This window comes from Prionailurus viverrinus, chromosome E1, assembly GCF_022837055.1.
Source record: "Prionailurus viverrinus isolate Anna chromosome E1, UM_Priviv_1.0, whole genome shotgun sequence".
NCBI lineage: Eukaryota > Metazoa > Chordata > Mammalia > Carnivora > Felidae > Prionailurus > Prionailurus viverrinus.
Genome location: NC_062574.1, coordinates 213,818 through 241,170, shown reverse-complemented (window position 1 = coordinate 241,170; position 27,353 = coordinate 213,818). Strand labels below are relative to the sequence as shown.

The window sequence follows — 27,353 nt, the reverse complement described above, 5'->3', positions numbered from 1 at the left end:
TGCCCCGCCCAGAGTGGAGTCTGTTGTGTTTGCATTTAGCGGCGAGCAAATCCCTTTGTATGTAAAATTCTGGTGCTAAAACAAACTACGAACTGAAGTTATGGAAATCTATAATTTTTTTTATCTAAAAGGAGCCCATGGGAGTATCTGTATGAAATTCTTCTTTGAAAGGAGGAAACTGAGGGGCGCCTGGGTGGCTCAGCTGGTTAAGCCTCCGATTTCGATTTCAGCTCAGGTCATAATCTCACAGCCCCTGAGTTCGAGCCCCACGTCGGGCTCTGTGCCGACAGCCGGGAGCCTGGAGCTGCTTCGCATTCTGTGTCTCCCTGTCTCTCTGCCCCGACCCCGCTCACGCTCTGTCTGTCTCTGTCGAAAATAAATAAACGTTAAGAAAAAATGTCACAAAACGAGGACACTGAGCAGAGCGGAGTGTGGTGCCAGGGCCTCAGAGCAGCTGACGGGAGAGGCAGAGCCCGGGTCTCCCGCCTGCCTCTCTTGCTGGAACTGAAAAAGTTCGCTATGGCTCCAGTGCCTGGCACAGAATAGGGTCACCACGAATGGCTCGCAGGTGCACTTGTGCCCTGGGGGCACACCTTTCAGGCTCCGGCTCCTCACCCACTGTCGTCTGTTCCTTCTCACTGCTGTGTACCTCTCGGCAATCTGGCGGTCCTGGGACGTCTTCGCTCGGCAGCGTGAAGGGGCCAGTCTGCTCCCCAGCGTGCTTTTCTCTCTGTGTCCTTCTTGCAGCCAGTGGAGTGAAGACGATGAGCTTGCTGATGCCAAGCAGAACTCAGAATGGATGGACGAGTGTCAGGATGGCATGTTTGAGGCCTGGTATGAAAAAATAGCCCAGGAAGACCCAGAGAAGCAGAGGAAAGTAAGACCTCTCAACTGGAGTAATCTGAAGTGATTTGCTGGGAGTTTGGAGAGGAGAGTCTGCCCGGGGGGTGCCCGCAGGCCGGCTCCCGAGGGTCCCGGTGGTACAGCCTGAGGGGCCCCGAAGCCCGGATTGACCTCCCTCCGAGTGCAGCTCCCTCCTGGAGAACCGGACTCCCAGAGCGTGGGCTCGCGAGGGGCCCACGTCTTCCTCCCTCCACCGAGAGAAGTGCTGAAAGCCCTGGGCCCCGGTGTCCTCGGGCAGCACACGCTCTTCCTGTAGGCAGGTGACGTGGGGAGCCACGTCGCAGTCGTGGGCCGCCCGGCAAGCTTGGGAGCAGCCCAGCGCCCAGTCAGAGTTCCGTGGTCCAGACGCGCGGAGGCACCGGGCTCCGACAGCCTGCCGTGTCTGTCTCCGCGTTCACTGCCACACTGTGCCAGGCATCTCCTGCCTCAGATTCGATCGTTTTCTCAGGATCGCGTGCCTACTGTGTGCCAGTTAACGGTGGTCACGTAGCACCTTTGTGGTGCTCAGGTGGGGCACGCCCACGTGGCCTCAGCGAGTTTTCTCTCTCCTGTGGTAGTGGCTTACCGAGAGCCATCAGTAGCTCTAAGGTGGTGTGGCTTGTGTGCTCTGATTTACTTAGTGATTTACTTCCTGCTCTCCAGGCGGTCCTGAGGCCTGCAGCTCCTTTCCAGTAAAACCAGTGCTTTTGCTCATCCCGCGGTGCCCCTGCCTCCCCGCCCCCCGTGGAAGGTTTCCCTTTCACGCGCCTGCAAACAGCGCGTCCTCGGCAGTGTTTCCTGTTTCTCTGACGCTGCTCCGTCCAACCAAGTACCCAAGCTAGAAATCTGGATGCTGTCCTTGACCTCTCCCTTCCGCAGCCCCGCGTCCGGTCTGTCCCCAAGGTGCCGCACCTCGGCCTCCCTAGCGTCCGTCAGGCCTGCCCGCCTTTCACCGCCCTTGTGTCACGGAGCTGCTTTGACAGCCACTCCCGTGGCCAGTCTGCCGGACTGTGGTCTTGCCTCTTGCAGTCCATCCCCAACTCGGTAGCCAGAGGAACTTTTAGAAAGCTCAGAGATCGTTCCTCCACCTGCTTCCCCCGCATTTTACCGCCTTTTACACTCAGGTACTGAATTACTGACAGTCCTATGAACCACCGTCCGCGGTCTCATTCCCTCCTGTAGAACTTGCTACTGATGGTGTTTGTCATGCCTGCCATGCTCACCCCCACCCAGCTGACACCTGTTTGTCCCTCAGGTCTCAGCCGAGGACTCCCCTCCTTTGAAAACCCTTCACGCCCTTCCCAACGGCCGCTGATACCCCCTGCAGGGTTCTCTCGGCCCCTGACTTTGCCCGTCGGGGCTATCGTCAGTCTGTATCGTCACCAGAGGGGGTTCCTGAGTAGACGGCAGTCCCTCCCTCTTCTCTCCCTGGCACCTGCTGCAGGACGGAGCACTCGCGAACCTCTCCCAGGACGACTGGGTTAATGGGCAGCGGCCACGTTGGGAAGTCCATCGGCTAACTGCGTTGCCTTCACCTTACAGATGCACATGTTCATTGCCCGCTACTCTGAGCTGCTGCACGTGGACATCTCCTGCGACGGGTGTGACGAGATCGCGCCCTGGCACCGCTACCGGTGTCTGCAGTGCAGCGACATGGATCTCTGCACGACCTGCTTCCTAGGTACGCGCCGTGGTCCAAGCGGGCCTTGCCCAGAAGTGATAGTCGTGCTGTTTTCCGTGACCGGGTCGGTTTTTCTCACTCCCCTTGTGCTGAATAGAAAGACTGCCCAGGGTGTGCTCTGAGTGGTTGGCAGATAGGAGTCTCATCTCCTGGGTGAATGAGAAGCTCCAGAGCTGTGGCCTGACGGGCTTCTGGCTTCTGTCAAGCTGGGTGTAGTCGCTCAGTAAACACAAAGGACCCACGAATGCACAGTCAGCTGAGTCTGCAGAACATTACTTTTCTCTCCGAATCATGCAGCGTGTCCAAGTGGTCGAGTACACAGAATCAGACCTCAGAAATCCTTGAATATGCCTGATGTGCAGGTGCTGAGGGAAAGCACATTGACATTCGTGGGCATCTGAGTGCTCTGTACACATGGCCCGGTCCCAGAAGGTATAGCCCCGTCCTGGGAAGCAGCTACAGTTTTAGCAGGAGCTAAACGGGACATGCCTACAGAATACATATCCCAGGACACGAATGCTGAGTTCCTGATGAGTGACCGAGTGTTCTGGAAAAGTTCAGAGGTCATAGTAATCGGTGTTGCAGGGGAGGCTCGTGAGGAAGTGTGAATTGTGGGTTGTGACTTCGTCTCTGAAGAAAGTCAGAGCTGGGCGATGTGAAGGTGGTGCATCACTGCCCAAAGCAGAGCAAGTCCGGAGACAGAGGAGTGAGCACCTGTAGTGTGTCTAGAGTCTTTCCAGCTGAGTGACGGACCGAGGCAGGCGAGGCCCAGGCTGGGGCCCTGGGGTCATTGGCTGGCGTGTTGGAACAAACCTACAGACAGTGGGGTGTTGACACAATCAGATCTCTCCTGGAGGGAGGTGGCTCCGGCCTTATAGGAGTTTCCCTTGGGGACTCGGTCTCAGCAATGACCAGGGGTTGTTGCCTGGACCAGCTTCGTGGTGGCGGGAGCAGTAAGGGGTCAGATGTGAGGAGCGGTGAACAGGGTGTGCGATGGGGCACGGAAACCCACGGGATGCAAACGCTGTTTCTCACTCACAGGGTTTGAGATTGTGGGGTCTTTTTCCCTGTGTGATTCTGGAACGAAAAAGTGAGAGCACAGACCCGAACACTTCTCAGTGCTTGTTAACGGGAATACACAGTAGATGCTTCATGTTTGTCAGAGGAGGGGGTCACACAGGAGACAGCTCGCCGATGGGTACGCGGTCTTGTTTCTGCCAGGTGGTGGTCACAATGGGAATTTGTAATACACTCGATCAGGCTCTGTGTGGCACCGGGAAAGGGGGGGATTGATCCGTGGTACCATGGCTAAGAAGTTCTGTGCTGAGCGTACTGTTGATGTGCTCGGAGCCACTGGGCGGAACAGCCTGATGACTCCTGACATCTGAGCCGTAACTCGGCAGAGCCCTGCTTCTAGATTGGTTTGTGTTTGGAAACTAGCCCTTGTAAGAGCCCTTTGCCTGATCCGCCTCCCGCGGCTGTTTCCCCAGGTGGGGTGAAGCCCGAGGGCCACGGAGATGACCACGAGATGGTCAGCATGGAGTTTACCTGTGACCAGTGCCAGGGTTTGATCATCGGCCGGAGGATGAATTGCAATGTGTGTGACGACTTCGATCTTTGCTACGGGTGCTATGCGGCGAAGAAATACTCCTATGGGTATGCCTCCTTTTTTTTCTTTAACAGATTCCAAACGTGCCTACGAGTAAAGAGACCAGTACGCTGAATCCCCACATACCCATTACCCAGATTTAACAGTTAGGGAGATTTTGCTATGTGTGCTTAGCTTATTCCCTTTTGTTCTTTGTTAAAGTATTTTAAAACAAATCACTGATCTTAAATTATTTCCTTCGTTCATACTCCACATCCATTCTAAAAATTATAAGCATGCTTTCACGTTACCAAAATGATACCACACTTCGCAAATGTCACAAAAGGAATTCTACATCAGCTAGTTTGCCTGGAGAGTCTTTTGCCAGGGAGGGGGGGAGGGGGTGTGAAATCCTGAAAGGGTATCACAGTGTTTGTGTTGGTTCATTTTCCTGGGGAGAGGGCTCGTACCTGTCTTTATGCTTTCAGTTAGCACGGCCTTAGAGGTCACAACGCCCAGCAGTGACCCCCCCGAGGGGGGTGCACGCACCCCCGCTGAGGCCCTGTTTCTCGATTCGAGCCTCACAGAGGCCCGTAGGCCGTAATTGTGTCTTCTTTGCAGCCATCTGCCCACCCACAGTGTCACGGCTCATCCGATGGTGACCATCCGGATCAGCGACCGGCAGAGGCTCATCCAGCCTTACATCCACAACTACGCCTGGCTGCTCTTCGCCGCGCTGGCTCTCTATAGCACCCACCTGGCCAGCGCAGAGGATGCGGGCGGTGAGAGGCTGGATTCCCGGGCCCGCAGCAGCGCCGCGGCCCTGCACAGCCAGTGCATGCAGCTTGTGGGGGACTGTCTGATGAAGGCTCACCAGGGAAAAGGTGATTGTCGCTCGTGCACCGAAACCAGACCAGCTCCCAGCCGCTTGTGCAGGAAAAGCCTCACTAGCAGTGAAATGCTGTGCTCGGTTAGAGGCAACCCAATCCACTTTTGCACGGGAGACGCTCACCCTGGTGTGGAGCTCATTCCAGACTCTCACATGCGTTTGAGGAAGATTGTCACATTAAAACGCACTTAGTGCCTCTAAAATATTTACACGAAGTTGAAAAAAAAAAAAAAAAAGACACAAAAGCTACCAGTTGAAACTCGTACTGTCTGTGGATGAAGTATCTAGTGTTTGGATCTGCCAGACTTAACTTTGCCAAAGGAATAGTTTTTAGCCCGGAGCACACATCCGCTTCACGCGACTGCGTTCTGGATGAGAGCACTTTGTAATTAAAGTCGTTCGCCTCATAAAATCTCTAGACGATTCTGACTTGACTGCGGAGTGCTAAGGAGAACATAGCGTGAATGTTACTTCTGACACGTTCCGGTCCTTTCACAGTAAGGGACTCCCTCTTCTAGAAAACGCTGAGGACATCAGACCTGTGTTGGGTGGCAGGGGGGCAACACCAGTGCTTTGGAGCCGTCTTGTTACCTGTTTGCCGGTGGGAGTTTAGCAATCTAGTTGTGTGGGGCATTGGTTTCCTGGGTAGACAGTCCTGTTGTGTCTCCAGTCTTCTGCTGTTAGTGAAGCACAGGCCTTCGTCACTGTTTAGGCTTTTGGTGCCTGAGGTCAGGTGTGGGTGCCGGAGAGCTTCGTGCTCTGGTTTGCTCTGTGGAGAGCCCGGCCGTCTACTTCCGTAGAGGAGCAGTGACTGTTGGCGCCTGCGGGAATTAACCCTTGTTGTAAAATGTGTAACCATTCCCTTATTTGTTCCCCTCGTAGGTCTGAAAGCCCTAGCTCTTCTCGGGGTACTGCCAGATGGTGACGCTAGTCCTCAAAGTCAGGCCCCGCCCGTCGCTGTGCCCGCCCACACACCGGAGGAGGAGAGAGCGGTCCGGGTCGCTGAGGGCCCGTCACACACTGGCCCTTCTCCGCACGACACTGTACGTCACAGTTCGTTACTGTGCACCATGTCGGGTCGAGAGGGGGAGCCGTTCTGAGCAGGGAGCAGAACAGAGACGTTAAGGCCGCAGAAAGCTCTTGACCCAGGTGTCCCGGGTTCCGGCCCCTGCCCTGTCCGATCCTGGGCATGTTACCACCACGTGTCCTCCACTTTGTCGTCTGTGAAGCGGGGTGAGAATAGTAATACCTGCTTCCTAGGGTTGTTCTGAGCATTTGCACACATGACACGGTGAGCTGATGTGCGTAAAGTGCTGGAAACTGTGTTCACAGTACTTTCTGTGTCAGTGTTAACGGCTCCTGTCGCCTGCTCTGGCGGGGTCCCGAGGCCGGAAGGTTACGCACCGAAAGGGACTTGTTCCTGCCCGTGGCGAGCCCTGTGCATAGGAAGCGGTGTTCACAGTCGGCCCGCAGGCAGGGAACACGATGTGCTCTCTGTGTGCCAGGTAGACACAGTGGTTCGCGAACGTCTGTCTAAGTAGAGGGGAAGGCTTTCTGGACTCACTTGGAGCCAGTGATTGCGATCCGAAGGGTGGTTTTGTGGAAAAGCACCACATACCTTCTGTGATGCTGCCTCCGAAGCTTGAGTTGGTGCCGGGAGTGCCCTTGACTTTGCCTCGGGAGCTGCTCATGTTTCTGTCCTCTCTGTCATGGCTCACCAGTTCAGGGACCCCCCGTTTGATGGTTGTGGCTCACCGTGATCCCATTGTCCTTTAGAGGAAGACGAAAGTAAAGATGGCTGGTGAAAACTTCAGAGTTTTGTCAGCTTCACTCAGCCAGGGAGCCAGCACAAGACAGGCGACACAAGCTTCCGACCAGTCTCTGACGTGCTGACGTTTCTGACCACAAATCTCTGGGCAGCATGTCAACCACCCACAGATGGTGGTGGGGCAGAGGGGACGTTGTCAGCAGGGATAGCCTCCACCCTGAGCCTGGGGCAGTTCTGTCTTCCTGTGAGCTCCTGGCATCTCAGGACAGGCTGCCTTGAGCTCTCTGCTCCCTGTGTATCCTCCTCTTCCTTTATTTGCATCAGAATGGCCTAGATGAATTTTTTTTACTCAGTGGATTAAATGCTGTTATTTTGGGGGCACCTAGCCAGCTCAGTCCGTAGAGCGTGTGATCATTGATCTCAGGGTTGTATATTCAAGCCCCACGTTGGGTGTAGAGCTTACTTAAAAATAAAATCTAGGGGCGCCTGGGTGGCTCAGTTGGTTGGGCAGCCGACCCAAGCCGAATGGGTTTCCAGCCGCGGCCTGCACACTTACTACTGTGCGGCTGGTGTGCGTTAATTCGGCATCGCTGTGCTTCGGTTTCTGTCTGTGAGATGCAGGCACACGACGCTGCTCACCCACAATGCCACCCTGCAGGTAAGGGCGCGAATACGGGCCGGACGCGAGAGGCTCTACTCCCACACAGTAGTCACTACACCTCAGTGCTGCTGTGGTGACACGGAGACTATTTGTTGGGAGTGCGAGCTGGTGGAGCCGCTCTGGAGCGCAGTACGGAGGCTCCTCAAAAAGTTCAAAGCAGTGGCGCCTGGGTGGCTCCGTCGGTTGGGCGTCCGACTTCGGCTCACGTCATGATCTCACAGTCTGTGGGTTCGAGCCCCGCGTCGGGCTCTGGGCTGACAGCTCGGAGCCTGGAGCCTGCTTCATATTCTGTGTCTCCCTCTCTCTCTCTCTATCCCTTCCCTGCTTGCTCTCTGTCTCTCTCTCTCTCTCTCTCTGAAATAATAAACATTAAAAAAAATTTTAAATAAAATAAAATGTATGAAATATATTACTTTCCATTACACGTCTTGATGCTCAGATTGTCCCATGTTTGGCCCGTGGAAGCGCCTTCCTGCTGGCCTCTCTATCCTTCTGATGTGTCTTCTTCTTTGAGCACTTCCTTAATTTTTGTTGCAGAAAGGTGTTTCAGGCTCTTCTTAGAGGCTTTCCCTGGCCCAGGGGAAAAGGCCTAAGGAAACACCGGTCGAGGGCTGTCATCCTACCGATCTAGGCAGCTCACTGCCTGACTCTTGAGCCCAGGAAAGCCTCGCGGCTCCAGCAAGAGCCCCCTTAACAGGGCTCCTTGCCAAAATAAAAATCTCAGAAATGTAAGCTCAGTGCTCTAGAAGGACACTTTCTTTTTTTCTTTTTCCCAAGAGAAGGACTTTCTGTAAGTGGCTTCTAAAAGCTAAGTAGGATGGGGGCACCTGAGTGGCTCGGATGGTTAAGCATCCGACTCTTGACTTCAGCTCAGGTCATGATCTCACGGTTCGTGAGATTGAGGCCTGAGTCAGACTCTGCTGATGGCGTGGAGTCTGGGATTCTGCCTTCTTCCCTCTCTGACCACCACCCCCCCACACACACACTTGTTCTCTATCTCTCTCTCAAAATACATAAAAATAAACTTACAAAGAAAGCTAAGTAGAATGTACTCGAGGTTTGTACTATGGCCATTGCTAATGGAACTGTGGGCTCTGATGCAAGGGCATTTGGGAGACGTTTGGGGGATGGGTTGCAGTGATGGCTGTCTTACTTAGAGCACAGATTTATCGTCAGAAATGAGGCACATTTTATTAAGGAATTCAAAAGTATTTCAGTCCATAAAGACTGGCTAATGATTTTAAAAATTGAATCGTATTACAACATTAATGAGCAAACTTAAAAAAAATTTTTTGAAGCAGGGGAGGGGCAGAGGGAGACACAGAGAGAGAGGATCCCAAGCAGGCTGCACACACAGCACAGAGCCCAACACGGGGATCAGTACCACAACCGTGAGATCGTGACCTGAGCTGAAATCAAGAGTCAGACGGACACTCAATCATCTGAGCCGCCCAGGCACCCCAAATGAGTAAACTTCTATTATAAGAAACCTTCATTCTTTTGCGTTTTGTTTTCAGGGAAAGAGAGATGGTCACAAGGTCAGGCCTTTCGACTGCAAGCAGAGGAGTAAGGAGGACGAAGGTGCATCTTTAATGAAGGATCCCGCACGCCAGACTCAAGTTTCAGACTCCCCTGCAGGGCTTCCAGGTGAAGATTCTTCGATCACGACCTTGATCTCTTTTATCTGAAATGCACACAGACCCATCCCTCGGCTGTTTGTTGCACACGGTTTCAAACTGGCTAGCAACCAAGGGCGCACGGTTTCTCATTTTGTATTGGATGGTACTGCTAACACTTTGCCTGCTTTCCTCCTTTGTTATTCCCTAATTACGGAGGGCCTTCCGTGTGCCAAGCCCTGTGCTAGACTGTGGGGGTGCGACAGAGACCAAGTCAGACAGACACGCGGGTCCCTGCCACGGTGCTTGCAGTCTGGGAGGGTGTCGAGCACGGTGCGGTGACTGTAATTGGAAGTGAGACGTGGCTCTGTCCAGAACAGAGGTGTGAGCGGTGGCGACCGGTGTCTAACCGGAACGACCGTATCCACAGGAAGCCTTGTAAAGGTCAGGCTGCGAGGGACCTCAGCCGTGCTAGGACCTGCTGTGGGGAGAGACTTGGAGGGCAGGCGGGACAGTAGCAGATCAGGCCCCAGAGTGGGAGCCGCCAGGCGACTGGAGGGGAGCGTCCCGCCGGCAGACGGGCGTGGGTGGAGGAGAGCCCTAGGGGTTGCTGTGTCCTCTACTGAGGAGGGCCTCGGCCGACTGCCCGGGGCTGGCAGCAACAGGGTCGGAGCTGCGTTCCCAGAAGATTGATGAGCCCAGAGATGGAGGTGCGTGCTCTGGGCTGCAGAGCCTCCTTGTCGGGGCGGCCCCAAGGGGGGGAGGGGGCAGCGAGTGTCTCCCTGGCCTGCTCCGTGATGGAGGCAGGAGTGGGCACCGGGCATCCTGCCCCGTCCATGGGGCCGGCCCTCAGCAGGGGCTGATGGGCGTCTTCGCGGTGCAGCCGGCTGACACTCCTCATTGGCCCAGGCCCTCTTTGGTCTGCACAAGTGCCAGCGTCCCGGTCCACATACAGAGTATTCATCCATCAAGCGTCCTCTGGGCACCTGCTATGCTCGAGAAACATTTCTGGGTACCTGTGATGCATCACTGAAGGACAGTAAAAATCTAGAAGGGAAGACATAATAAATACCAGCGATTGGGTTTGTTGAAAGGTAACCAGTTAGCATGAGCACAGACTAGCAGGGTCAGGGGAACGGCGACTGCAGAGGCTGGGTGCCCTGTGTTTTAGGAGGGCAGTCGGGGGGGCCCCCTTGAGTGTTCAGCAAAGTCCAAGTTTCGTTCTCTTTCGGCTCAGGGACGGTGCAGCAGCTTACTTGCTGCTTGTACGTGCACAGAACCTGGCAAGACCTGAAAGTTTGATGTTTTACAACTCAGATGCTGACACTTCAGTCGTGTCCTCTCAGAAGCCCATCGAGGAAAAGGCAGTTACTCCCAGCCCGGAGCAGGTGTTTGCCGAGTGTTCCCAGAAGAGGATCTTGGGATTACTAGCAGCCATGTTACCTCCCTTAAAGTTGGTAAGAGACAGTGGTACTTTCTTTTCTGGAAGAGGGGTGGTAGTTTTGTGGGAGAGACCACCTGTTACTAGCAGTCATCTGTGTGTCCCTGAGAGTAGCATAATAAGTTCGAAGTGGGATTCTAAGAGGATACCTGAAGGGGTATTTGGTGGCTCAGTCAGTTAAGCATCCAACTTTGGCTGGGCTCGTGATCTCACAGTTCGTGAGTTGCAGCCCCACGCGTCGGGTTAACTGCCATCAGCACAGAGCCCTCTTTGGATCTTCTGTCCCCTTCTCTCTCTGCCCTTCCCCCACTGGTGCTCTCGTGCTCTCTCTCTCTCTCAAAATAAATAAATAAACTTAAAAAAAAAAAAAGAAAAAAGATGGTACCTGAGAATGTCTTTTCTCGCCTGATTGTGCGTAGCTGTTGAGGGAAGATACCGCATGGCCCCTGTGTGCTAGCCAGGTGTACCTAGGACGTGAGGGGTACGGTGTGCAGTTGATGAGGTTACACGGGCTCCGTGTTGAGTAGGTGTTTCTCCTTCTCTTGGCAGGACCCCGCGGTCCCCGTGATAGACCTGGAGCGTGCCCTCCCACTCATGTTTCAGGTTGTCATCTCGAACGCAGGCCACCTGAACGAAACCTACCACCTCACGCTGGGTCTTCTCGGCCAGTTAATCACCCGCCTTTTACCAGCAGAGGTGGATGCTGCCGTGGTGAAGGTCCTCTCCGCCAAGCACACCTTGTTTGCAGCGGGGGACAGTTCCGTCGTGCCAGATGGCTGGAAGACCACCCACCTGCTCTTCAGCCTGGGAGCCGTGTGTCTGGACAGGTAGCCCCCCGCACCCTGTCCCACCTTGCTGTCCATTTCCTTAAGTCCGTGGTCCGGCCCTCGATTCACTCCCGTGTGCTGTTGTCCAGGCATCTCTTGTGAGAATAAAATGAGTTTGATTAGAAATAGTGTCACCTGACATTCAAATTGTCCTTAAAACCCACATTAAAACAGCTGTGTGGTCGGGGCGCTGTCTGCTGATTCAACTTTCTGATGATGTATACATTCTGGTGGTTTTTCCCTGGCAGCAGTAAGTGTGGGCTTGGAGGTTGAAGCAAATAGGTCAGTTTTTACTGTAAAAGTAACAGTCACAATTCCAAATTTGGAAAACAGAAAAGGAGGAAAAATCACCCCAGCCGCACCGTCTTAATGCACCTGCTACTGTTTCAATATATTTCCTTCTGAGCTCTTTTTTTCTGTGTGTGAATGTGAGTGCACAAGTGCACTTGGACGTGTGACTGTTTTTACAGAGTTTTTTTTAAACGTAGCCGTAGGCTGAGCGTGTAGGTAACAGAGGGGTCGTTCGGGTCGCTTAAACTAACGGGCGGGTGGCTCTCGGGCAGGCGGCTGCACCTGCCGCAGAGTGTCGTGAGCTCTGCTGAGTTGACTTTAGAGCCTGCACCACCTAATGGAGCTCTCGCCTTCCAGCCGGGTGGGCTTGGACTGGGCCTGCTCCATGGCGGAGATCCTGCGGTCCCTCAGCGGTGCCCCCCTGTGGCGTGACGTCATCGCCACCTTCACGGACCACTGCATCAAGCAGCTGCCGTTCCAGCTGAAGCACACCAACATCTTCACCCTGCTTGTGCTGGTTGGCATCCCCCAGGTACGCCTCTTTGGAGGCTGGGCCACGTCTTCCCACTCTCCGCCCGCACGGCAGGGTCTCTGCAGCATGTGTCTTGGGGAGTTTCCTCCCTTCAGGTATATGATTTGCATGTACAGGATTGCTGGGTTTTCAAGATTATGGGATGGTCTGTCCTGCATTTTTAACAGGTTAGGCATTTGACTCACTTGTTAGCCAGTAGCTGGCTTTGACTAGCAGGTAACTCATGGGTGAAGTTACACAGAACCTCAGGGTAGCTGTCTCTCGGGTGGGCACTGACCTTGATCTTTCTGAGCCTCACGGCTTGCAGTTGGTTGGGACAAAGGGGACTGTGAAACGTGACTTCCTCCAGCAAGCATGTAAACCACTTCTGTGCCGGGCCCTGGACGTAGGAAGCCCGTCCTTGAGGACTTGCTGGTGTAGGAGAGCCCATCCTTGAGGACTTGCTGGCGTCCGGGGCACCAGTAGGGAGGCGGGGGTGGGGCTGGTGTTGGGCTGTGGGCCTGTTCCTGTCTCCGTGTCCTTCTGAGTTGCCTCTTGGTCTCTGTCCTGCTCTAGGTCCTCTGTGTGGGAACTCGCTGTGTGTATGTGGATAATGCCAATGAGCCCCATGACGTGATCATCCTGAAGCACTTCACTGAGAAGAACAGGGCTGTCGTCGTCGATGTCAAAACCCGGAAAAGGAAAACAGGTGCCAAGCGTAATTGCTTTTTCTAAGAATGAAAGGAAGTTGTCCAACCTCTGTGTACTCTGAAATGCGTAGAGATACCTTGGTTCTTACCCTTGCCTATGGTTTTTTTTAAAAAACAAGTTGTGAGTCTCTGAGCTTCTTTTTCTTCATCTCTGAAGAGATGTGGTTGAGTTAGGGTAAAAAAATTTTTAAGTCTGTTTATTTTATTTGAGAGAGACAGAGAGAATGCAAGTAGGAGAGAAGCAGAGAGAGAGAATCCTAAGCAGGCTGTGCATGATTGGAGTGCAGAGCTGACACGGGGCTCGAACTCACGAAACTGTGAGATCATGACCTGAGCCGGAATCGAGTCAGGCACTTAACTGACTGAACCACCCAGGCGCCCCAAATTAGGGTAAATTTGAAGGCCCTTGCCATGCTGTTATTTTGTAGATATGGCTCTGTGCTTTTGGTGGGACACATTTAGGTTCTGAACATGTAATTTTTCCATTTGCCAGTGTTCTTGCTTTTCTAGTGGGTAATTTAAATAGATTGTGGAGTCAGATGTCTAAATGAGTGTGAAATAACTTTGAATAAGTATGTTGACATTCAGGTCGCTTTCCATTTTGCTCCATCGGTAGAAGAGTGGAAGTATATCACGAGTCACCTTTGACTTAGTTTGCCAAACCCTAAACAGCTTGCGAACTCTGGAGTATTGTAACCACTGTGTGCCCAGTTCTGCTTCTGAAGTAATGTGCTTTCTCGTTCAGCTTCAGCATCAGGCCCTGGCTGTGCTTTTGTGTGTGGTGTGAGGTAAAGGTCAAGGTTCTCTTTCTTTCTCCTTTGTTTTTCTTTTTTGCATATCAGCATCCAGTTGTTTTAGGACCATTTGTTTAACAGACTTCTTTCCATTGAATTATTCTGACACCTTTGTTGGAGATTAGTTGACACCCGTGTGTGTGTGTGTGTGTGTGTGTGTGTGTGTGTGTGTGTCCATTTATCGGTTCTGTCCTATTCCATTAATCTACGTATCCGGCCTTACTCGAATACCGCATTCTCATGACTATTGTAGATTTATGCTAAGCCTCGAAATCAGGTCCTCCGGCTTTGTTATTCTTTTGTCAGCATTGCTCCGGGTAGTATAGTTCCTTTGCCTTTCTGTATAAATTTTAGGTTCAACTTGTTAGTTTCTCTTAAATAACCGCTGAATCTGCATATCCGTTTAGGGAGAACTGACATCTTAACATGACCCATGAGTACTGTATACCTCTCCATTTATCGAGGGAATAAATTGAGGTCTCTAATTGCCCTTCATCTGGCACAGCTGACTTCTCTCACTCCTGATTTTGATAACTTGTGTCTTCTCTTGTTTGTTTCCTACAGTGTCTCGTCAGAGCTTGATCGATGTTATTTGATCTTTGCAAAGGACTAACTTTTGGTTTCGTTGATTTTTTTGTTGTTATTTTTCTGTTTTCTGCTTCATTGATTTGTCTTTGTCATTAATTTCCTACTTCTTCGGGTTTAAATTGCTACTTTTTTTTCTTGCTCTAATTTTTTTTTTTCTTTCTTTAATTTCTTAGGGTGGAAGCCTAAATCACTGATTAGAAATTTTTGTTATTTTTTGGTAGCAGCGTTGTAAATGCTATGAATTTTCCTCTAGGTATAGCGTTAGCTGCATCCATATTTTTTTTTATATAATTTATATTATTTTTGTTCAGGCCATTACAATAGAATATTTTCTATTTATCTTATGAGTGTTTATTTATGGATTGTTTAAGAACTTATTGTTGAATTTACAAATATTTGGGGGATATTCCAGAAATCTTTGGTATTGATTTCAAGTTTAATTCTCCTGGCATCAGCGAACATACTTTGAATTATTTCAGTCCTGTTAAGATTATTGAAACTTGTTTTACGGTCCTGAATTTGATCTGTTTTGAATCAGGTTCCATGTGCACTTGAAGAGAAACCTATGCTGTTCTGTAGACGTCTTTTTTAAGTGAAGTTAGTTGATAATGTTGTTCAAGCCTTCCATGCTCTTACTGAATTTCTGTCTGTTCTAATGATTACTGAGAGGAATGTTAAGGTCTCCAACTGTAATTGTGTATATGTCTGTTTCTCAATTCAGTACGAAATGTCCCTTTTTTTGAAAAATTTTTTCATTATCTTATTTTTGAAGGGGAGAGAGACAGAGCGTGAGCAGGAGAGGGGCAGAGAGAGAGGGAGACACAGAATCTGAAGCAGGCTCCAGGCTCTGAGCTGTCAGCACAGAGCCCAATGTGGGGCTCGAACCCATGAGCCATGGAGCCAAAGTTAGAAGCTTAACTGGCTAAGCCACCCAGGTGCCCCATGAAATCTCCCCTTTTCATCTCTAATATTCCTTGTTCAGAAATTGACTTTAATGTTGATGTAGCCTCTCTAGCTTTTGTTTTATTCAAAACATTTGCTTGGTGTGTATGTCCCATCCTCTCACTTAACCTGCCTGTGTCTATACATTTAGTGGATTTCTTGTAGATAGCATGTAGTAGAATTTTCTTTTTAATACACTCTGACAATCTCTGTTTTTTGTTTTTGTTTTTTCAGGATCACATAGTATTTATTATGAAAATACGCTTAAGAAGGAACAGCTTTCTGTTCAGTTCTTCATTTTGCAACATGGTTTTAAATTATTTGGGATTAGAGCAGTGATTCCAGGATAGTGGTCACCATTCTTATTTCTTACTCTGCCGATTTTTAAAAGTAGATCCTACTATATCTATTGGGTTTGGTAATCCCTCTTTTTTTTTTTTTTATATGAAATTTATTGACAAATTGGTTTCCATACAACACCCAGTGCTCATCCCAAAAGGTGCCCTCCTCAATACCCATCACCCACCCTCCCCTCCCTCCCACCCCCCATCAACCCTCAGTTTGTTCTCAGTTTTTAAGAGTCTCTTATGCTTTGGCTCTCTCCCACTCTAACCTCTTTTTTTTTTTTTTTTTTCCTTCCCCTCCCCCATGGGTTCTTGTTAAGTTTCTCAGGATCCACATAAGAATGAAACCATATGGTATCTGTCTTTCTCTGTATGGCTTATTTCACTTAGCATCACACTCTCCAGTTCCATCCACGTTGCTACAAAAGGCCATATTTCATTTTTTCTCATTGCCACGTAGAATTCCATTGTGTATATAAACCACAATTTCTTTATCCATTCATCAGTTGATGGACATTTAGGCTCTTTCCATAATTTGGCTATTGTTGAGAGTGCTGCTATGAACATTGGGGTACAAGTGGCCCTATGCATCAGTACTCCTGTATCCCTTGGATAAATTCCTAGCAGTGCTATTGCTGGGTCATAGGGTAGGTCTATTTTTAATTTTCTGAGGAACCTCCACACTGCTTTCCAGAGCGGCTGCACCAATTTGCATTCCCACCAACAGTGCAAGAGGGTTCCCGTTTCTCCACATCCTCTCCAGCATCTATAGTCTCCTGATTTGTTCATTTTGGCCACTCTGACTGGCGTGAGGTGATACCTGAGTGTGGTTTTGATTTGTATTTCCCTGATAAGGAGCGACGCTGAACATCTTCTCATGTGCCTGTTGGCCATCCGGATGTCTTCTTTAGAGAAGTGTCTATTCATGTTTTCTGCCCATTTCTTCACTGGGTTATTTGTTTTTCGGGTGTGGAGTTTGGTGAGCTCTTTATAGATTTTGGATACTAGCCCTTTGTCCGATATGTCATTTGCGAATATCTTTTCCCATTCCGTTGGTTGCCTTTTAGTTTTGTTGGTTGTTTCCTTTGCTGTGCAGAAGCTTTTTATCTTCATAAGGTCCCAGTAATTCACTTTTGCTTTTAATTGCCTTGCCTTTGGGGATGTGTCGAGTAAGAGATTGCTACGGCTGAGGTCAGAGAGGTCTTTTCCTGCTTTCTCCTCTAAGGTTTTGATGGTTTCCTGTCTCACATTTAGGTCCTTTATCCATTTTGAGTTTATTTTTGTGAATGGTGTGAGAAAGTGGTCTAGTTTCAACCTTCTGCATGTTGCTGTCCAGTTCTCCCAGCACCATTTGTTAAAGAGGCTGTCTTTTTTCCATTGGATGTGCTTTCCTGCTTTGTCAAAGATGAGTTGGTCATACGTTTGTGGGTCTAGTTCTGGAGTTTCTATTCTATTCCATTGGTCTATGTGTCTGTTTTTGTGCCAATACCATGCTGTCTTGATGATGACAGCTTTGTAGTAGAGGCTAAAGTCTGGGATTGTGATGCCTCCTGCTTTGGTCTTCTTCTTCAAAATTCCTTTGGCTATTCAGGGCCTTTTGTGGTTCCGTATGAATTTTAGGATTGCTTGTTCCAGTTTCGAGAAGAATGCTGGTGCAATTTTGATTGGGATTGCATTGAATGTGTAGATAGCTTTGGGTAGTATTGACATTTTGACAATATTTATTTTTCCAATCCATGAGCAGGGAATGTCTTTCCATTTCTTTAAATCTTCTTCAATTACCTTCATAGGCTTTCTATAGTTTTCAGCATACAGATCCTTTACATCTTTGGTTAGATTTATTCCTAGGTATTTTATGCTTCTTGGTGCAGTTGTGAATGGGATCAGTTTCTTTATTTGTCTTTCTGTTGCTTCATTGTTAGTGTATAAGAATGCAACTGATTTCTGTACATTGATTTTGTATCCTGCAACTTTGCTGAATTCCTGTATCAGTTCTAGCAGACTTTTGGTGGAGTCTATCGGATTTTCCATGTATAATATCATGTCATCTGCAAAAAGCGAAAGCTTGACTTCATCTTTGCCAATTTTGATGCCTTTGATTTCCTTTTGTTGTCTGATTGCTGATGCTAGAACTTCCAGCACTATGTTAAACAACAGCGGTGATGGGGCGCCTGGGTGGCGCAGTCGGTTAAGCGTCCGACTTCAGCCAGGTCACGATCTCGCGGTCTGTGAGTTCGAGCCCCGCGTCGGGCTCTGGGCTGATGGCTCAGAGCCTGGAGCCTGTTTCCGATTCTGTGTCTCCCTCTCTCTCTGCCCCTCGCCCATGCATGCTCTGTCTCTCTCTGTCCCAAAAATAAATAAACGTTGAAAAAAAAAAAAAAAGTTAAAAAAAAAAACAACAGCGGTGAGAGTGGGCATCCCTGTCGTGTTCCTGATCTCAGGGAAAAAGCTCTCAGTTTTTCCCCGTTGAGGATGATGTTAGCTGTGGGCTTTTCATAAATGGCTTTGATGATGTTTAAGTATGTTCCTTCTATCCCGACTTTCTCAAGGGTTTTTATTAAGAAAGGGTGCTGGATTTTGTCAAAGGCCTTTTCTGCATCGATTGACAGGATCATATGGTTCTTATCTTTTTTTTTTTTGTTAATGTGATGTATCACGTTGATTGATTTGCGAATGTTGAACCAGCCCTGCATCCCAGGAATGAATCCCACTTGATCATGGTGAATAATTCTTTTTATATGCCGTTGAATTCGATTTGCTAGTATCTTATTGAGAATTTTTGCATCCATATTCATCAGGGATATTGGCCTGTAGTTCTCTTTTTTTACTGGGTCTCTGTCTGGTTTAGGAATCAAAGTAATACTGGCTTCATAGAATGAGTCTGGAAGTTTTCCTTCCCTTTCTATTTCTTGGAATAGCTTGAGAAGGATAGGTATTATCTCTGCTTTAAATGTCTGGTAGAACTCCCCTGGGAAGCCATCTGGTCCTGGACTCTTATTTGTTGGGAGATTTTTGATAACCGATTCAATTTCTTCGCTGGTTATGGGTCTGTTCAAGCTTTCTATTTCCTCCTGATTGAGTTTTGGAAGTGTGTGGGTGTTCAGGAATTTGTCCATTTCTTCCAGGTTTTCCAGTTTGTTGGCATATAATTTTTCATAGTATTCCCTGATAATTATTTGTATCTCTGAGGGATTGGTTGTAATAATTCCATTTTCATTCATGATTTTATCTATTTGGGTCATCTCCCTTTTCTTTTTGAGAAGCCTGGCTAAAGGTTTGTCAATTTTGTTTATTTTTTCAAAAAACCAACTCTTGGTTTCATTGATCTGCTCTACAGTTTTTTTAGATTCTATATTGTTTATTTCTGCTCTGATCTTTATTATTTCTCTTCTTCTGCTGGGCTTAGGCTGCCTTTGCTGTTCTGCTTCTAGTTCCTTTAGGTGTGCTGTTAGATTTTGTATTTGGGATTTTTCTTGTTTCTTGAGATAGGCCTGGATTGCAATGTATTTTCCTCTCAGGACTGCCTTCGCTGCGTCCCAAAGCGTTTGGATTGTTGTATTTTCATTTTCGTTTGTTTCCATATATTTTTTAATTTCTTCTCTAATTGCCTGGTTGACCCACTCATTCGTTAGTAGGGTGTTCTTTAACCTCCATGCTTTTGGAGGTTTTCCAGAGTTTTTCTTGTGGTTGATTTCAAGCTTCATAGCATTGTGGTCTGAAAGTATGCATGGTATAATTTCAATTCTTGTAAACTTATGAAGGGCTGTTTTGTGACCCAGTATGTGATCTATCTTGGAGAATGTTCCATGTGCACTCGAGAAGAAAGTATATTCTGTTGCTTTGGGATGCAGAGTTCTAAATATATCTGTCAAGTCCATCTGATCCAATGTCTCATTCAGGGCCCTTGTTTCTTTATTGACCGTGTGTCTAGATGATCTGTCCATTTCTGTAAGTGGGGTGTTAAAGTCCCCTGCAATTACCACATTCTTATCAATAAGGTTGCTTATGTTTATGAGTAATTGTTTTATATATTTGGGGGCTCCAGTATTCGGCGCATAGACATTTATAATTGTTAGCTCTTCCTGATGGATAGACCCTGTAACCATTATATAATGTCCTTCTTCATCTCTTGTTACAGCCTTTAATTTAAAGTCTAGTTTGCCTGATATAAGTATGGCTACTCCAGCTTTCTTTTGGCTTCCAGTCGCATGATAAATAGTTCTCCATCCTCTCACTCTCATTCTAACGGTGTCCTCAGGTCTAAAATGAGTCTCTTGTAGACAGCAAATAGATGGGTCTTGTTTTTTTATCCATTCTGATACCCTATGTCTTTTGGTTGGCGCATTTAATCCATTTACATTCAGTGTTATTATAGAAAGATACGGGTTTAGAGTCATTGTGATGTCTGTATGTTTTATGCTTGTAGTGATGCCTCTGGTACTTTGTCTCACAGGGTCCCCCTTAGGATCTCTTGTAGGGCTGGTTTAGTGGTGACAAATTCCTTCAGTTTTTGTTTGTTTGGGAAGACCTTTATCTCTCCTTCTATTCTAAATGACAGACTTGCTGGATAAAGGATTCTCGGCTGCATATTTTTTCTGTCTAGCACCCTGAAAATCTCGTGCCAATTCTTTCTGGCCTGCCAAGTTTCAAAAGAGAGATCAGTCACGAGTCTTAGAGGTCTCCCTTTATATGTGAGGACACGTTTACCCCTTGCTGCTTTCAGAATTTTCTCTTTATCCTTGTATTTTGCCCGTTTCACTATGATATGACGTGCAGAAGATCGATTCAAGTTACGTCTGAAGGGAGTTCTCTGTGCCTCTTGGATTTCAATGCCTTTTTCCTTCCCCAGTTCAGGGAAGTTCTCAGCTATTATTTCTTCAGGTACCCCTTCAGCACCTTTCCCTCTCTCTTCCTCCTCTGGGATACCAATTATGCGTATATTATTTCTTTTTAGTGTATCACTTAGCTCTCTAATTTTCTCCTCATACTCCTGGATTTTTTTATCTCTCTTTTTCTCAGCTTCCTCTTTTTCCATAACTTTATCTTCTAGTTCACCTATTCTCTCCTCTGCCTCTTCAATCCGAGCCGTGGTGGTTTCCATTTTGTTTTGCATTTCATTTAAAGCGTTTTTCAGCTCCTCGTGACTGTTCCTTAGTCCCTTGATCTCTGTAGCAAGAGATTCTCTGCTGTCCTGTATACTGTTTTCAAGCCCAGCGATTAATTTTATGACTATTATTCTAAATTCACTTTCTGTTATATTATTTAAATCCTTTTTGATCAGCTCATTAGCTGTTGTTATTTCCTGGAGATTCTTCTGAGGGGAATTCTTCCGCTTGGTCATTTTGGATAGTCCCTGGCGTGGTGAGGACCTGCAGGGCACTTCCCCTGTGCTGTGGTGTATAACTGGAGTGGGTGGGCGGGGCCGCAGTCAGACCTGATGTCTGCGCCCAGTCCACCACTGGGGCCACAGTCAGACTGGTGTGTGCCTTCTCTTCCCCTCTCCTAGGGGCGGGATTCACTGTGGGGTGGTGTGGCCCGTCTGGGCTACTTGCACCCTGCCAGGCTTGTGATGCTGGGGATCTGGCGTATTAGCTGGGGTGGGTAGGCAAGGTGCACGGGGGCAGGAGGGGCAGGCTTAGCTCGCTTCTCCTTAGGTGATCCACTTCAGGAGGGGCCCTGTGGCAGCGGGAGGGAGTCAGATCCGCTGCCGGAGGTTTGGCTCCGCAGAAGCACAGAGTTGGGTGTTTGCGCGGAGGGAGCAAGTTCCCTGGCAGGAACTGGTTCCCTTTGGGATTTTGGCTGGGGGATGGGCGGGGGAGATGGCACTGGCGAGCGCCTTTGTTCCCCGCCAAACTGAGCTCTGTCGTCCGGGGGCTCAGCAGCTCTCCCTCCCTTTGTCCTCCAGCCTTCCCGCTTTCCGAGGAGAGCTGCTAACTTATGTCCTCCCAGACGCTAAGTCGCGCTTGCTGTTGGAACACAGTCCGCCCGGCCCCTCCGCTTTTGCAAGCCAGACTCGGGGACTCTGGCTGGCGAGCCGCCCCTCCGCCCCGGCTCCCTCCCGCCAGTCCGTGGAGCGCGCACCGCCTCGCCGCCCTTCCTACCCTCTTCCGTGGGCCTCTCGTCTGCGCTTGGCTCCGGGGACTCCGTTCTGCTAATCCTCTGGTGGTTTTCTGGGTTATTTAGGCAGGTGTAGGTGGAATCTAAGTGATCAGCAGGACGTGCGGTGAGCCCAGCGTCCTCCTACGCCGCCATCTTGACTAGAATCCAATCTCTGTTTTTTAATTGGGATGTTTAGATGATTTACATTTAATGTAGTTATCAAGATGATTGAGTTTAAATCTACTATTTTCTTGATTGTTTTATATTTGTCTCATTTGTTGTTCCTTTTTTCCCCCCACTTCTCTGCCTTATTTTGGATTGAGGATTTTTGTTTTTGTTTTTGTTTCTTAATGACTCCATCTTATTTTCAGAATTGGCTTTTAACTATCTGTTAATTTTTTCACTGGTTATTCCAGAGTTTGCTATAGGTTATTTGCAGCACCTGGGTGGCTCAGTCAGTTAAGCGTCTGACTTGAGCTCAGGTCATGACCTCATGGTTTGGTTCATGAGTTCAAGCCCCCCATTGAGCTCCCTGCTGTCAGCACTGAGCCTGCTTTGGATCTCTGTCCCCCCTCTCTCTGCTCCTCCCTCCCTCGTGCCCTCTCTGTCTCTCTGTCTCTCTCTGTCTGTCTCTCTCTCTCTCTCTCTCTCTCTTTCTCTCTTTCTCTCTCTCTCAAAAATAAACATTAAAAAAAGTTGTTAATAAAATGAGAAAATAATATCTTTTATATTTATTTACATATGCATTTACCATCTCTGGTGCTGTTCATTCCTTTGTGTAGGTTTGGGTATCTATCTGGTATCATTTTTCTTTGGCCTGAAAACAACATTTCTTGAACGTCAGGTCTGCTGCTACAGAATTTTTGTTTTGGTTTGTCCTACCAAGCCAAAGAAATATTTATTTTGACTTTATCCTTGAGAGATAATTTTGCTGCATAAAAATTTCTAGGCTGAGAATTTTTTTTTAACACTTTGTAGTTATTGATCCATCGCCTTCTGGCTTGCATAGTTTTTGCCACAAAATCTATGGTATACTTTGTTACTCTTCAAATATCTTTTCTCTAGGGCCGCTTTTAAGATTTTTCTCTTAATCGCTGGTTTTTAGCATTTTGATTATAATGTGCCTTGGCATGATTTTTTTTGTTTCTTCTGCCTGGGGATTTAATGAGCTCCTTGATCTGTGGATTTACAGTTTCCGTCAAATTCAGAAAAATTTTAATCATTATGTCTTGAAATAATTGTTCCCACCCCACCCCCACACCCCCAACTAGCATACTTCCACTCTCACTGGTGGGAAGACACAATATTCCCAGGTCTGTGTGAGCTCCAAGAATTGTTCATCCTACAGCTTTTTGGTAGTTCTTTCATAGAACTGGGTGGTTTCCTATCTAGGAAGTTTGCTCTCGACTTCACGCAGATCATACTTCCAGAGACTCACGAGGAAGCTTCTGTGGCTTTTCTAGACAGGTCTCCCATACCCTCTCTGTCTCTGTGCCTCTCTCTTCTTCATGATATTCTGCCCCCAAAATTCTGGCTACCTTGACTTTCCTGAACTCTGACCTCTTTCTCATCAGTTCATTGAGACTGCGGGACTCTGCTTGGATTTCCAGCGTCTGTTCTGCAGCCTGTAAATTGTCTCCAGAAAGCCAGGCTGTTGGAAGACTCCCCTGGTTTATGTCTCTTCTATCAGGGATCATAGTCCTTTACTGCTTGTTGCCTCGTGTCTGCAAACCATTGTCTGCGATTTTTTTTTTTTTTTTTTTTTTACATTTTGGTTGTTTAAGATAGGAGAGTAAATTCAGCCTGTCTTAGTTTGTCTGGGAGTGGAAGTCCCTTCTGTGTACTATAGTAAGTTCCTTTAACACTTTTGGAGACAGCCTGTGTGTGCACAGTAGTAGGAATGTAAATTGTCTCTCCCAGTTGCTCGATGGGTAGGTGGCCCAGTGCCATTTTTGTGCTCACCTGCAAGCCAGCCTTAATTATGACGGCTAAATTGAAGCCAGGGAGATTATGTTCTGGGGCCTGCTGCTCTTACCTCAGTAGAGGTGTGTTACTAGGGAAGACACCTCGCTGCAGGAAGCACTGACCAGACTTTTGTGCCTTTTCTCTTCCTGCCTGACATCACCCTCCAGTGAAGGACTACCAGCTGGTCCAGAAAGGACAGGAATGCAACGACTGTCAGGCCCAGCTGAGCCAGTACTCCCAGCACTTTGCCTTTATCGCCAGTCACCTCCTGCAAACCAGCATGGAGAGCCATTGTCCTGAGGCAGTGGAGGCAACTTGGGTCCTGTCCCTGGCCCTCAAAGGACTGTATAAGACACTGAAGGTAATGGTGAGCTCCTCCCATTTGCTAATGAGTCTGGCTGTGATTTAACATCTGCGGGGCATCTACATCAAGGAAATGCCATCTGATTTCGGTAGATGGTTAACCTAGGATCTTGATTATTTTTAGGAATGTATGGGGTCTTGCAAAAGGATAACTCAAAGGGAAAAACAGGTTTTTCCCAGTAGTTGGTTCTTTGTATTATTTCAGTACTGTTTCGCAGAACCAGGTATTTGCCTAATGAGCACATAACCTTTGAAGATGGGAAGAAACTAGACCAAACTGTTTCTCTCTTCCCTCTGAACCACAGCTCCTCCAGCCCATCAAAGGACAAGAGGAAGGGGAGAGGACCAGCATCCTACGGGACTTTGAGTGATAGGCCTGGTGGTTGGGGTGGAAGGAGGGAGACATGGGAGGATATTACCCCTGGGTGGTAACAGGGGTACAGATGAGAAGCCTTGACTTGTAGGGAACATGGTTCTTCTGTTCTGCCACCTGAGGGGCCTGACAGGGGGAAGGAGCGTTTTTAGGACCCTGCCTCCCCACAGAAATAGCCATGAAAGAAGGGTTTCATTTTAAAAGTTTGTGAGTGCCTGGACTTTGGCAGAATTGCCCAGGGGACCACAGAAGGACCCAGCAGCCCAGGGAGCCAGCACCGAGGGGCTTCCAGCTCCAGCCCAGCCCTGAGTGCTTGTAGGGAGGGACAGAGGCCATGCATGATGTTTGTTGATTCCACGGCATTTGTCACGGTCTGAAAGAAAGAAGAAACTTCCTGAAGGCAAAGACCATTTCTTTTTTTTTTTTTTTTTTAATGTTTATTTAGTTTTGAGAGAGAGAGAGAGAGAGAGAGAGAGAGAGAGAGAGAGAGAGAGAGAGAGACATTGTGAGTTGGGGAGGGGCAGAGAGTGGGAGACACAGAATCCGAGCTGTCAGCACAGAATCAGAGCTGCACAGAATCCGAGCACAGAATCAGAGCTGTCAGCACAGAGCCCGCCCGACACAGGGCTCGAACTCACAGACTGTGAGATCATGACCTGAGCCGAAGTTGGACGCTTAACCGACTGTGCCATCCAGGTGCCCCAAGGCATAGACCATTTCTGTCTCTGATTCCCAGTTTTCACAAGTATTGTTGAGCACTGAGAGCCATGTAGCACTGAACTTGAGAAAAGGTGGAGCTTACAGCCCAGCCTGCGAGACAGACAACACGGAGTCTGCAAGGGAAAGTACCACGAGTCAGAGCAAGCCTTTCTGCGGAGGCGAAATTCGAGGTGGTAGAGAGGGAGTCTGGGCAGAGCGATGTGTGCAGGGGGAGCTGCAGACGCCAGGCCCAGGAACAGGTGTGGTCGTCAACAGAAGCAGCGCCTCCAGGCCTTCAGGGTCGTGCCCGAGAGGGAAGCGAGACCAGAGAAACAGGCAGAGAGTCCACAGTGCCCCGTCCGCCCTGACTGCCACGGGTCGGGACTTCGATTTTCGTCTGAAGACACTGGGAAACTTTGGGAAGGCAGAGCACAGGAGAGGGCCGTGAAGCCCCTGCCCTTAGCATGGGACGTGGCACACGGCGTGTCCTGGGCTTCAGAAGTGCTTGTGGAGGGCGCACTGGGGACAGAGCAGACAGACTCTGGTTAGGGCTGAGGTTCAGAGTCTCATCCTTCCTGCCGATTCTGGAATCTTCCTGACACGGTGGGCTCTGAGATAGGCGGTCCCCTCCCCACACCAGCTGCAGGTCACCCCTTCTGTGTGGCAGGCTCACGGTTTCGAAGAGACCCATGCGACCTTCCTTCAGACGGATTTGCTGAAGCTGCTGGTGAAAAAGTGCAGCAAAGGAACTGGTTTCAGTAAAACGTGGCTCCTCCGGGATCTAGAGGTAAGGGGTGGGCGTGCCTCCCGCCACCACTGCCACCTGGTGCAGGTGCGGGCTGCCCACCCGCGAGTGAAGACGGGGCTAGCCCAGCGCGTGCTCATTCTGTACTGTGGTTGGACCACGTCTTCCGTTTGTGTCCCTGTTGGAAACAGGGACTGTGACACCTGCCCTCCGTGTCAGGGAGGACGAGTTTGATGTCTGTTCAGAGAACACTGGAGAAGTATTCTATGGAAACATGCGGTTGGCCCTTATCATGGCGATAAAGTGTTTCCTTGGATCATTATTTCCCTTTAAAGCCCCTTCGAGCTAAAATCAGTTTCTGAGTTTGTCCTTGGTTATGTTTATTTTATGTAGGGTTTAGTCAATGATTTTCATCTGATTACTATTCCTTGTAGGCCTTAGGTTTTTCTTAGTGGAATTACTGTGGTTCTCTGTGGAGTTTCTGGACCAACTGCTTCAGGTCCAAGACGAGCTGCTGCTGTGTGGGAGCTGGTCAGCCACCCGTCTCCATCACACAGGCCTGAGCATGAGGACACAGCTCTCAGGTCCCACGAGAGGGTTTGCTTCGGTTGCAGGAAAATGTGCCAAAGCATAGTAACAGGGATAATCTGGAGAGCATCTGGGCTCTCAATCTGAGGAAACATTTTAAATTAAAAAAAATTTTTTTAATGTTTATTTATTTTTGAGGGAGAGAGAGTGGGGGAGACGCACAATCGGAAGCAGGCTCCAGGCTCTGAGCCGTCAGCACAGAGCCCGATGCGGGGCTCGAACTTATGAACTGGGAGATCATGACCTGAGCTGCAGTCGGAGGCTTAACCAACTGAGCCACCCAGGCGCCCCTAAAATTTTCTTATTCTTCAAATAATAGAACCACATTGCAGAAAATTCGAACTATAGGAAAGGAAGAAAAACTTTCAAATTTCACCTCACACACAGCTCCTGTTAATATTTTATGTATGTCCTTATTCTAGTGGTTTTCTTTTTTTTTAATTCTTTTTTTAATATATTTTTTTAACATGAAATTTGTTGTCAGATTGGTTTCCCTAGTTGTTTTCTTCTGCATCCGTGTTACACGTACAGCCTCAAATGCAGGGTGTGCGTGCAGTGGCCACTCCCTCGGTCACTAGACAGTTTTCCATGTTTAATGGCTATAAGTGAAACACGAAGGCAGGTTCCAGCCTCATTGACCATAACGTAAGTGTAACTTCTTGCACATTTTATGTTATTCCCAAGGCGAGTTATTGGCTGGGTTAAAGGCAGTAGACGTTTTTATAGCTCTTTACCATTCAGCAAAACGAGTTCCAAATACCAGTCTGCATCGTTAGCAGCAAAGTTAATAAACACAAAGGTCCCTCGTAGTTTTAGTTATTAGCATTTCTTTGATTACAGGTACAACTGAACTCGTTTTCGTGTTTTTCTTTTTTTACTCGTTTCACATTCTTTTTGTGAACCCGTACATCTTTTAAGGAGGCCCGATGTTTTCCACCCTCTGAGGGTTAAAGATCTGTGTGACATTCCCACCCACTGAACCCCCACA

The 27,353-nt window shown here is 48.6% G+C and overlaps 1 protein-coding gene across 5 annotated transcripts in view; it reads left to right on the top strand.

The window, feature by feature from the left end:
- The window catches only part of ZZEF1 (zinc finger ZZ-type and EF-hand domain containing 1), a 115,535-nt gene that overhangs the window by 73,336 nt on the left and 14,846 nt on the right, over positions 1 to 27,353 (top strand). For 2 of the 5 annotated variants that reach the window (XM_047832754.1, XM_047832753.1), the window contains exons 33-44: positions 748 to 877; positions 2,425 to 2,563; positions 4,054 to 4,219; positions 4,773 to 5,035; positions 5,923 to 6,083; positions 8,987 to 9,116; positions 10,403 to 10,542; positions 11,076 to 11,353; positions 12,002 to 12,176; positions 12,732 to 12,864; positions 23,765 to 23,958; positions 25,700 to 25,819. In XM_047832754.1, the coding sequence (XP_047688710.1) occupies positions 748 to 877; positions 2,425 to 2,563; positions 4,054 to 4,219; positions 4,773 to 5,035; positions 5,923 to 6,083; positions 8,987 to 9,116; positions 10,403 to 10,542; positions 11,076 to 11,353; positions 12,002 to 12,176; positions 12,732 to 12,864; positions 23,765 to 23,958; positions 25,700 to 25,819 (2,029 nt within the window). Of the gene's footprint in view, positions 1 to 747; positions 878 to 2,424; positions 2,564 to 4,053; positions 4,220 to 4,772; positions 5,036 to 5,922; positions 6,084 to 8,986; positions 9,117 to 10,402; positions 10,543 to 11,075; positions 11,354 to 12,001; positions 12,177 to 12,731; positions 12,865 to 23,764; positions 23,959 to 24,265; positions 24,671 to 25,678; positions 25,820 to 27,353 lie in introns of those variants that run through there. The other 3 variants (XM_047832752.1, XM_047832751.1, XM_047832755.1) reach the window with 2 other exon arrangements.